Raw genomic sequence first — 12,344 nt, 5'->3', positions numbered from 1 at the left:
CTGCTCACCAAAGGTGCATATTAGGGCTGTAACAATACGGTCAACTCCCGATTCGGTTCGTATCACGATCTTTGACCTACGGTTCGATACACAATTTCTCTGTTCGATACATTGTTACAGCACTAGTACATATTGTCAAAAGACAAAAGTGGCAACTGCTCAGGATACCCAGAGCATTGTAGGGCTACAAAGGGGTGTACAAAAGTATTTCACAAAAGTACAGAAGCACTTGTAGAGCATTTGAAAAATCCATAGTTGTCTATAACTTGCATGACATAAAAAAATAGAAGTTGTAATTCCCATCAGCATTTCATAGAAATACTAAAACAGTGGTTCTCAACCTTTTTGCACAAACGCCCCCTTGATCTCATCATGAGCCTCCCAACTCCCTCTTGACCTCATCATAAGCCTCCCAACGCCCACCTTAGTATTGAACCCATAAAATAGACTAATGCTACCCAATGGCAACTAAGCACCGCCGCCCTCTGTCAGCTGTCTCCTTCCCAATGCTCCTGGGAGGATGTACACCCCCCATTGAGACACACTATACTATACTAAACCATTGTGCTCTCAAAAGTTCAAGAGTCCAATGCATGCACTGCTTCTAGGTTCTGGTAACAGCAGGAATGTACAATGCTCTTAAGGATGTTTCCTCAAAATGCATTACGTTCTTTAAAAGGACAGCAGATGATAGATGGTGCAGAGAAAGTGCTATAATTCCAGGAATGTCTCATCAGAGCATGCTATTTGACCTGTCAAGTAAGGACTCCTCCTCCAAACTCCCTGCTGTGAAGGGTACCACGTATTTCAGAGTGCTGTTGATAACCAGAGCATCCGCTGTCAGTGCTGGTGTTGGTCCAAAAAAAAGAGCCGGGTATTTTTGCTCCGAGCAGGCAACCCAAAGGCAAACAACACAATCTGAGCAAGCGCTGTCGGGGCTGGACTGGGAGGACCTAAAAAACTATTTTTGTGTGGCCTCTACTCAAATATTGGGCTGGTCTCTACGAAAATGTGAAAAATCCAATAGCATCGGGAAATGCCCCGTATGCCAGATTAGCAGTCTAGGCCTGCCCGCTGTCCTCCCTAACCTCTGCCCTCTCTCATTCTCCTCACTCTCCACAGACTATTCACCAAGTTCCCTACGTCCAAGCAATACTTTAAGGACTTCAAAGACATGGAGGACCCAGACGAGATGGCTGGCAGTGCCCAGTTCAAGAAGCACGCGGTGCGGGTGATCAACGCCATCAACACCCTGGTGGAGAACATCCACAACGGCAGCAAGGTGGCCTCCATACTCACCATGGTGGCCAAGGGCCATGCTGTCCGGCACAAGGTGGACCCCGTCTACTTCAAGGTAAGACAAGGTGGAAGAAGCAGCGTATCAGAGCTGCCCAATTTGAAGCCCGTGGGCCCTCCATCTTTGTCTCCATTTTCTCTTGGTACACCTTTGGTTAAGAGACGAACAAACATAAAGAATAAACCAGGGGTGGGGAACCTACGTATGTCTCGAGGGCCGTTTACGGCTCTTGAGGCCGTCTTATCCGGCCCCGGGCATAATATTAATGTTATGCAGTTTCACATGAAATATGATATGTTTCGTAAAGAAATGTTAGAAATTACATATGTGGCCCTACTGTAGCCTAACAGTGGGGCACTCACTTTCTACGACGGCGACCCGGGTTCGGTTTCAGCTCGGGTCTTGTGTCTGTCCTTCCCCGTCTCTCTCTCCCCACTCGTTTGCTGTTCCTCTGTCACTGTCCTACCACAAATAAAGTACAAAAAGCAATACAATTAAGTTATATTTTTTCAGAGAACCTAGTGAAGGTGGAATCTGATGTAAAGGTGGACGTGTTCTAAAGTGCCGGGGGAAATCCTGGTTTGTGTTCATAGTATGGCCCTTGGAGGCCCCTGGTATGAAAAAGGTTTACCACCCCTTGAATAAACACACAGAAGTGTAGTGTAGTGCAAATCCTTAAAGTGAAATAACCATGATGTGTAGGAGAAAAACATCCGAAAAGCTTAACAAACTTTGGTGTTGATCCTGTTTGTGTAATGCAATGTGCCTAGCTTTTCAAGCCTGTGTGAGTCTAAGCTAGTCTATAAGCTTTTTATACTATAGTGTGCCTGAACACACATTCTTTACATCCTGTATCAACATCAGCTCCCAATCTCTTTGTTTTTGTCCCAGTTCCTCGGAGGCGTGATCCTGGAGGTGCTTGTGGAGGCGTTCCCCGACACCTTCCAGCCCGCGGAGGTCCAAGGGGCCTGGTCAAAACTCATGGTGGTGCTCTACACCCATGTGACTGGAGTGTATGCAGAGCTGGGGCTTCTGAAGGCTCTGCAGCAAGAGCACTGACACTCGGCTCGGCTCAGCTCTGACGCGTTTTGGTTGGAGAGGTGTGGTGGTGGGTCTTTAATCCCACATGATGTGACACCAAAGTCTCACTGGAGCTGTGGAGGTGAGATGGACGGAACACAGATGATAACCCCCCCCTCCAAGTGTTTGCAGAGGGATCAGAAAAGACGGTTACGGTCAAACGGTCACAGTGTGGGGTCTACTTCCTTCTTGTACCAGCATCACATGCAGCACCTTGAATGGACCTTTCCCATGCTACTGACCAAGCTATGGAACACTGAACTGGAATGGCGTGGCTTGGTGTTATTCAGAAAGGCGTGTCTGCATCTCTGACTCGCTCTCTTAGTGTGTGGGTGGTGGTGGTGTGCATGTCTGCGTTTGTGCGTGTGTGTATGGTTTGTGGTGTGTGGTGTGTGTCCGTGCAGAACTGGGTGTGGGTGTCGTGCAGGACAGTGTGTGTGTGTGTGCAAAGAATCCTTAATTCACAGGAATTTTCTACTGCCTCTTTTTTTCTACTTGGTGTTTCTATGGTGCCAGACCAATCTTCATGGATCAAATCACAGAGACATGAACATAATTGATAATTGTCAGCGCAATTTGTAAGACCCGAAATGGCAGCAAACAATAATATGTAATCATCCAAAGTTCTGTCTGCAGCCTACAGAAACTGTATTATAATACATGTATATATAGTACATATATAAAGCAATATTTTCAGAAAAAGTGTATTCATTTCCCATGGCAACCACTTGTTATCTGTTATGTGCACTGTAGCAGTTTATCTTACTCTCCCCATTCAAGGTGTGATGAGAGAAAAATGCTTTTTTGTATTTTGTTAAAACATTTCCACGTCCACATTCCTGAGGCTGCACTGCGTGCCAGTTGAAGAGCGATAAGATCTGGGATGGATGACGCATTTCTTTTTTTTTTCGGTTTGGCGGTGAACATGGCCATAAAGTAACAAAGTGTAATTTTTATGTTCAAACAACGTCTCCTTTTGTATCATTATGAAGCATTCCACGACTTAAGTGGTGTGCTTCAGTATAGGCAACAGACCACTACAAATCTGAAATGTATTTTGATTGTGTACATAACTTTAGCTCGAGCGGCGGTTGGATCTTGATAGCACACATTGATGTTATCTTGTCATGTTGTTGTAAATCTCAATTTTTGTGCAAAGTGTTATTTAAACAGGGATTTGTGGATACCTTGCCATTTGAGTTGTTCATTGAGAAACGTTTGCAGTTAATGTTGGTAGGAGAATATTATGTTAAATGATCTACAGTACTGCACTACTTTAGTCACCATTATTTTCTGTACAATCATCACTCATGTCTCCTTATCACCGTTAAACTATGTACCTATATGTGGGAGTGCTTTCTGTCTTGGAAAAGGAAGGGGTGACATATTTTCACAATAAATGTTTCCCAGCAGCATCATTGATCTTGCATCACAGTTATTTCATTTCAGTCTTGAAAAGTTGCTGCATATCAGATATGCGTACAATACATTATATTATGGAGAGCTTGCAGCATAAAAATGTGAAAAAGTAAATGTGAAAGCCCATTGGGAAACTCCAACTCCCGTTGTCATTGTGACACAGCACTCCACAGCACACAAGTGAACACTGCACACAACAAAATTGCATTTATGCCTCACCCGTGCAAGGGGGCAGCCCTCAATGGCGCCCCTGGGGAGCAGTGTGGTGGGATGGTACCATGCTCAGGGTACCTCAGTCATGGAGGAGGATGGGGGAGAGCACTGGTTGATTACTCCCCCCACCAACCTGGCGGGTCGGGAGTCGAACCGGCAACCTTTGGGCTACAAGTCCGACGCCCTAACCACTTACCCATGACTGCCCTTAACCCCTTAGCTCAGCACTATGGCTCTCTGAAATGTCATAGCAATGTTGTTATGATGTAGTTCAGCATTTTCAGCAAGTGAATAGGGTGGCCGGCGACCCCTGCTGCAGTGAGAGGCTACTGTGCCACTACTAGTAAAAGTGAATCAGTCAGATGTAAACACCCCATAGGACTGAGAAGAGCAACGTGTTGCATGGAGACTGTATTGGATGCTTAGTTGGTTTATCCCTGGAATTTGTGATAGTAACCAATCTCAGTGATGATTTCGTTCTTCGTGGTGCCATATATCTGTCATGTTGCAAGGCAGGTGACAGACATGCAATTTTAAGATAAATAAAATACATGAAATGAGTAAAAGATGAACAGGTGTCTAGCATCTAGCTGCACACATAAGATTCAATTCAATAGCTTATAACAAGAACCATCAACAGACTAGGATAATTGCTGAAAGAACAGAAGGTAAGAAGGTAAAACTCAATCATTTAACTGAAGGAGAGGTTTAAAAGGTTTCAAATGAGCTTATTTCCAGAAATGATATCTCTTAACAGTTCAATTACCCGGACTGGTCTTCATAGACCTTTGATATTTGGGACTGCAGTGCAAAAAAGCAGTACAGTAGAGTGCTGGGTTTGTGTCACAAAGACCACTCCTTCAAGAGCACCGAACAACAAACAATGTCTTGAGGCAGGTTCAGGGCAGGCCACTATAATGGGGCTGTGTGTGTGTGCTTTGGCAAAGGTAACATGAGGCCTGATCCACAGGGCTGCTGACAACTTTGTCTGGGCCCAGGATAAAGTCAGCTGAAAGCACCCCCACAACATCCTACCTCAGTCAATACACACAACGTAATGAGGACCCAAGTCTGCCCTTTCTCCCCTCTCTCCCTGGGCCCGGGGCAACTGATACCTTTGTCTCCCCCAGTCGACTCCCCGGCCTGATCGGGTCTAATCCCTGCTGGGCTAATCTGCCTCACGAGCCGCCCTGTGACCTGGAGATGTTGGGGCCCTGCTTGGTTACATCCGTACAGGGCAGAGAGGCAGGCACGCAGGCAGGCAGGCACGCAGGCAGGCAGGCAGGCAGGTAGGCAGGCAGGCAGGCAGGCAGAGGGGACCGCTCCATACTCCATGTGTGGGGGGACGGAGGCTAGCATTCCGGATACTCCACCACTCTCCTCTCCTCCCCACCCACCACCACTACATTCCACCACCCTACAACACAATCTCCACTGCCACCGCCCCCCACCTCCACAACTCTGAACGGGGAAGCAACCTGCTGCTTGTTGCCCCTTCGTCGACCTGCCTGGCGCTACAGCTTCCAGGGGGGCCTCCAATTGTGTAGTGCGTGGTGCTGCGCCGGGGATTGTTGGCCACACCATGTGCACCACCTTCATGGTCCTTAGCACCCTGGCCCTGTTTCTGCGGCGGAGGTTCTCCAACCGCGTCGATCCGTGAGTATCCACTCATCTGTCGTCTGAGTGTTAAGGTGATCCCATAACTTTCTTTGTGTTTCTAATTACTGAGTCCACAGCTGTTTGTTTTTATTTGCGCTTTTACATGCATTTGACTTTCAAGGAAAAGCTCAGATGAACTGATAATAAACATTTGAATGATGAGAATGTCCCAGAAAAATCTCTGGCGCTTACATTTCTCCCTCCAAAAACTAACCCTTAGCTCAGAGTCTATGTTATAACCTTACTGTCGCCAAAATTGTAATGGCTATGTCTTAATCTGTTACTTAAGGCTCTCAGTATACTGTCATAGCAATGTTGTTATAATGTAGTTGAGTATTTTCAGCAAATAGTGGATAGGCCCGCGGGCAACCCAGACTGCAGTAAGAGGATACCGGTAGAGCATGACACGAGTGGATTTTCACTCCCGTCCCATCCCGGTCCCAGAAAAAAAATCCCATCCCGTCCCATCCCGGACTGGAGTAAAAGAAACAAATCCCATCCCGTCCACTCCTGAAAAGAATGTCTCCCAATCCTGCCCACTCCCACTCAAAATCAAACCCAATCCCGTTTCGTCAAAAAAACGAGGCTTTTTTTGTTTGTTTTTCAAAGAAACAATAAGCAGCATTCCCACTCATTTCATTTTCATTCGTTCATTTTTATTCCCGCTCCTGCCCGCTCCCATTCATCTTTAATCCCGCTCCTGCCCACTCCCGTTCATCTTTAAAAATTTGACTCACGGGAATTCCTGAAAAATGTCATCCTCTAGCTACCGGTTCAGGATATGTTGCCATCTTGAAAGAGAGACACATATTTGAGCCTATTGTTTTGGTGTCCATGGAATGTTTGTGATGGTGAGGAACAAGAGTTTGTGAAATGTTCTCAGGAATTCCATCTTATTATCACTGTCCTAATATCACTCAGCAGATTCTAAGGCTTAGCCTATACTGTAATTAATTTTACAGAAAAAATATTCTAACATATGCGTAGTGCAGATTGTGTATGGCTAAAACAATACTTTTTCTATGCATCTGTTTGTATCATCCAAGTGTAATTGTGTGTAACAGAGAGGCGTCTGACTACTCTCGACTTTTTGAACAACCTGCAGCACACACACCTCACTCACTAAACCCACGTTACAACCTGGGTTGACCTGGCAAAGACACAGTGTAATATCAAGGGGCCTCAATGTAACCAATACACTCTAACTGGTTTGAATCTAACACCATATAAAAGCTTCAATATCACATTGAATTTTATAGCACATAGTTGTCATAGTCCACCATGACACTTTTATACTGCAGCACTTATTCGCCTTTTGGCATTTTTTCATGAGGAGTTTATCAACGACTGGGTGGAAGGGTTGAAAAGGGCAAGGATATTTACCTTGGCACGTGGCACCATTTTATTGCTTCACTCTCTACCTGTAGGCAAAAGCAACACACACATTAAGAGCCAAGAGAAATGACCCCGCTCAGCATGACTAAGCATGCTATAAAAATGGTCTGAATTGAAATATGGTCATACAACTGCACTGCAAACAATAAATTTCCCCTCTATCACAAAGTTTGATCTTGAAAGCCAAACCATAACTCAGAGGTGCACTGAAAAGAAAGGAGGAGGAGGAGGAGGAAGAGAAGGAGAAGACATCTCCTCAACAGAGATGGTTGTAGTGGTGTAGACATAGATAAGAGGTAAATGCGGTGACAACCTTGCATTATGTTTCAATGGGGATGAATGACAGAGAAAGGGGTCTGAGCTCTCCAATCCAGTTCTTTAATCGACTCAGCGGGCAATCCCATTATCCTATTGGCTGACGCCCAGAGCTCCGTACTGACCAGGCCACGCGTGCCTATACATAGGTTTTTCATTTTCAAACATTCGTGTTGTGAGGAGGGGCAAGATGGCAAGCAGCCAATCACTTGAGCTCATTTTTTCACCGACAGCAGTTTCCAACAATCAGCGCATAACCAGGGTGGCTCAGCCAGGGGTTGTTTACAAACGCTCAACCCATGTATAGTGATGAGCCAGAGATTCTTTAAGTACATGTTGAATTGTGTGAGCCAGTGACAGAGGTTCAGTCCCACAGACTGTTGAGACATGTTTTGAAACAGAGGTGACCTCAGGCTTGCAGACAGGTGGGATACTTTAAAGTTTCTCAGCGGGGACATTGGGGAGCCTTGGAGGGGGGGGGGGCTAATTGCCATTAGTCTATTTTATTTTCTAATACTAAGGGCGTTGGTAGACTTTTGATGAGGTCAAGGGTGCGTTGGGAGGCTTATGATGAGGACAAGGGGGTGTTTGTTCATAAAAGGTTCGGAACCACTGCTTTAAAAGGATAATTCACAGACTCCATGCATGGTGCTGTGCCGCAGACCCTACTTTGGAAAACACTAATGGGATAATGCAGTGTAAAATGGTATGACCTTTAGTGGTCCTAGTTTCATTTTACGCCCCATGATTCATTTAACACTGGCAGCCATAGACAGCTGTGAACTCATTCTTAGGAGCTGGTTTTGGTATCAAAAGGTAGCAGGTTTGAACTGTTTCTCAACTGGTAGCAGATTAACCCATTGATGCTGGATGTTGCGTGGCGCAACATTGGCCCTGGCACCTGGAGGGGCATGACAAAAAAGACTTGAAGTGTGTGGATTGTCTCATTTTTTGTACAAACTGTTAGGGGATAAAAGTGTTAGCTATGTGTAAGGTAATGTGTTAGCTATGTGTCCATCCTCCATAGGCAAAAAACAGATGAAAAGGATGAGGATGACGTCCCCTATCGCAGAGCTGATGCAGCTGCAAAACAGTCATGACCTTAAACACCGGCAGCCAGCAAGAACATAAGGTTTGTGAACTGTTTAATTGTTTTGCATTCTTAATTTTCTATTCATTCTTGGTAGGGGAAAATAATGATATTCGTGTGTATTCATGAATGACTAACTGAAAGCAGTGGTATAACAGAGCTGGGGAAACTCCCTATGCCAGATCACCAGGCCAGCCTGTGGTGTACATAGCAATATACTGTATAAAACCGACCATAGTCTTATTTCGAGCAATTTAATGATATGCAAAAGATTTCCAGAAGCTTATACGTGTGTGTGTGTGTGTGTGTGTGTGCGTGCGTGCGTGCGTGCGTGCGTGCGTGCGTGCGTGCGTGCGTGCGTGCGTGCGTGCGTGCGTGCGTGCGTGCGTACAATAATGTGAATAATGTGAATGTGACTCATATCACAAACTACCAGACCACTAGACGCCGCTGGTCACAAACAATGTCATTGATGCATCGTTGGAATGAACAATCAGTAAATCAGTGTGGATCACTGACTAGCCCACCTTTCGGCCTAGTGTGCAGTATGTGTCAACAAACATACAGTATATTCAGGGAACGCACTAAACATCAACACCCTGGAGCTTTGTTGTAAGACCAACATATCACTCAAAGAGAAAGAGAGTAAAGCATGGAGAGAAGAAAGAAAGGGAGAAGAGGAGGGAGGGATGTGTAGGCCTCAGAAAAGAATGGCGATGATGGAAAGTGATGCACTGTGTGTGCAATGCTTGCTCCACTCGAAGCTTTTAAGCGTGCTCTCTCCATCAAGCTGCACCCACTAAATCATTTAGAGGTGCAACTGCAATCCATCAAATGCCGGACTCTCTGAGAGGCTGTTGTGAAAACAAGGCCGCCTGTCGTCGAGCAGAGAGAGAGAGTCACTCGGTCGAGTTGTTGACTCCGATTGCCTCGTAAACACGTGGCGTATTTTGCACACGACAGAGACAGATATACCATAGCATAACGCAACACTGAGTGGGGCATCCTATGGGAAATGGATCTTGCTTAGCACAAACGCCCACCAATGTCAACATGACGACAATAAGCCCACTTACAGTGTGCTTCGATACTAAATGATTTATACCGTGCATGTCAGCTTTTACATGCTTTTCCCCCCCTGCCACGGCTACAGCTCTGCAGTGAGACAGACAGTGGGGTTCCATACATCAGTGCACTCAAGACTTGTCATTCGCCTTGGCCACCCCCAGACTTATTAGAGCTTTAAAGGGACACTGTGCAGGAAATGGTCAAAAAAGGTACTGCAACTATGCTGCTCATTGAAACTGGGCTGCCTATTGCAAACTTTGATCTTTACATGAAAGTTTACTAAGTAATAAACACAATTTTTCTGGTATGGTCCAAGTACAGTCATTTTTGCAGCTAAAAATGGCTATTTTTGGAAATCCAAAATGGCGGACCATGGAGAAGATCCATCCCCCTTTCCATGTATTAAAAGTGCCATTTTTCCAGTCATAATGAATACTTGGAATTTGATGGTTGTGGTAAGTATTCATGAAAAAGGTAACATTACTGAATGGGCAGAATGAAGTCTGGAAATAAACAACTAAAAATCTCACACAGTGTACCTTTAAAGCTTCAACTTTTTAAGGTTGTTAATGTATTATTATCAAATTATTATTATCAGTAGGCCTATTATATCACTTTTGCTCATTCCAAGCATGCCATGAATATTTAGCCTACCACTGCCATTGTGTTCAGATAGGCCTATTCCTGTTGGCGTTGAGTTTTAAACTGCATATACACATGAAGGGTAGTCCAACTTCCATATTCATGTAGCCTACATCCGTGAGTGGCACACACAGTTCTGAATTTCATATTCGTTTGCTTTCTTTGATGAAGTTAAGTCACAGCAATAGTATCATATTGTCACTAGTCTGCCCTAGCAAGTTTGAAGAGGGTCTAGGGAAAGCTCTCACATTGCCCCTGCAACGATGACTTGATCCACCACAGGTACTGTAGGCCTACAGCAATTCAGCACAATTAATATAATTTATGTTATTTGTGTTTTTGCTCTTTTTCAGGGTTTGGTATAGACGAAACCAATGCTGAGTCAATTTACATGTATTTTGCCAAATTAAAAAAAAAACAGACAAGCTAAACTCTGGTGGTCACACAGTGAGGATGGGATGACAGGATGCGAGAGGAAGCGTGCGGGGGCAACTGCAACATCAATAGTGTGCATGCAGCTCTACTCTGGATGTCCAGCCAAGACCTACCCCACATCTGTTGCCACAGAGGTCAAGTCCTTGTTGTTCTGAGAGGAAGGACCTCATAACCTTCCTCTGCTTTTTTAGCAGAGAGATTGCAGTATACAGTGCACATACTGGGCACAGCTAAATCCACAACGTCTCTTTGGTCGGTTTTGTTTATGTCTGGATGCATGCTAAACGATATCTCTTCTTCACTCTGATGTGTCTTGTGCAAACAAATAAAAGAAGTAAAGTGTTAAGTGCCTCATGAAAACAGCATGTCCTTCCTTTTTGGTTTTCATTGTCAAATAATGAATGAAGAAGAAACATCTGCAGACATGAAGAGTGCCCTCTTTATTTGGGAGCGTGATTTCGCAATTAAAATGCTGTCCAAAAAGAAAGAAAGAAAGCAGACTCTTGTTGCTGTCCATAAATCCTTCAAAAACTCCTCCCCCTGGAGTATGTTCTGTGGAGCATGAATGTGTATGTGATCCAGGACCTATATAGTCCTGCTCCCAATATGGGGTTGGGGGAATTCAAGTCAAGTCAAGTCAAGTCAAGTGTACTTCATTGTCAAAAATTATGTAGCCGGGTTAGCACAGAAGTTTGAAATTGTGTTTGACCAGTATCGTGCTGTTAAACTAAACATATGACATTGGCAATAATCAATAATTTACAGTACAGTAAACTAACATACTGATATGTGAATTTACATTTTCTCTCTGACACATTTACAACACACACACACACACACACACACACACACACACACACACACACACACACACACACACACACACACACACACACACACACACACACACACGCACACACACACACACACACACACACACACACACACACACACACACACACACAAATAGCAGCAGCAGCAGCAGCAGCAGAAGTACAATCAGTGGTCAACTCAGGTAGGCCTAATGTGAAGAAGTGTAGATGCTGCATGCATGAAAGAAAGTGTGTAGATGTGTAATGTGAAGAAGTGTAAATGCTGCATGCATGATGCAAAGAGTAAAGTGCAAGTGGCATGGTGAAAGAAATGTTCATGGAATGTTCTCCAATGTCCTTGGAATGTTCATATGGTTTTCTTCAATGTATTGATGAGTCTGGTGGCTTGTGGAAAGAAGCTGTTTCCCAGTCTGCATGCGGTCCCGCACACTTCAAATGAGACGACCGCATGAAAAATCATCGGCCCTGGATTAGTGAGGTCGTATTTATTCACACAGTATTTAGTAGGTTTCCAAAAAGAAAGAAAAGTTTATGTCTGACAATTACTGAGCTATCCTCGGTCTAAAGCGTTACGCAGACAGACGTGCCTTGACTTCGACCTGCAGTGCATAGGCTATTAGGCCTAGGTCATATATAGGCCCAAGTGTCAAGCTAAGTTAGAGCGCTGGTCAAACATCAGAAAAGATGCACATGCTCTGCTGTTTCTCTTTGCCTTTATCAATGAGCACAAAACTGTGTGTAACAACAACAGTGGTTAAGAAAAAGTCGGGGCCTTTGAGGTACTCTGAGGGTTCATGAGACATTATTGCCACCTAGTGGTGATTGTAGGACTACACAGCCTTTGGCCACTACACTACCCACAATCCTCAGAAGCAAACAGGAAGCGTATCCAACGTAC

At 44.7% G+C, this 12,344-nt stretch overlaps 1 protein-coding gene across 2 annotated transcripts in view; it reads left to right on the top strand.

Annotated features, from left to right (window-relative positions):
• Nucleotides 1-3,792, top strand: part of LOC134470145 (cytoglobin-1-like) — an 11,070-nt gene extending 7,278 nt beyond the window's left edge. For both annotated transcript variants that reach the window (XM_063224171.1, XM_063224180.1), the window contains exons 3-4: nucleotides 1,123-1,354; nucleotides 2,189-3,792. In XM_063224171.1, coding sequence (XP_063080241.1) covers nucleotides 1,123-1,354; nucleotides 2,189-2,356 — 400 coding nt within the window. In that variant the 3' untranslated portion in view covers nucleotides 2,357-3,792. The remainder of the gene's footprint in view (nucleotides 1-1,122; nucleotides 1,355-2,188) is intronic.
• Nucleotides 3,793-12,344: the final 8,552 nt, after the last annotated feature.

This window comes from Engraulis encrasicolus, chromosome 2 (genome assembly GCF_034702125.1).
Source record: "Engraulis encrasicolus isolate BLACKSEA-1 chromosome 2, IST_EnEncr_1.0, whole genome shotgun sequence".
NCBI classification, from domain to species: Eukaryota; Metazoa; Chordata; class Actinopteri; order Clupeiformes; family Engraulidae; genus Engraulis; species Engraulis encrasicolus.
The sequence above is the reverse complement of the archived record's forward strand: the minus strand, read 5'-3'. Positions and strand labels throughout refer to the sequence as shown.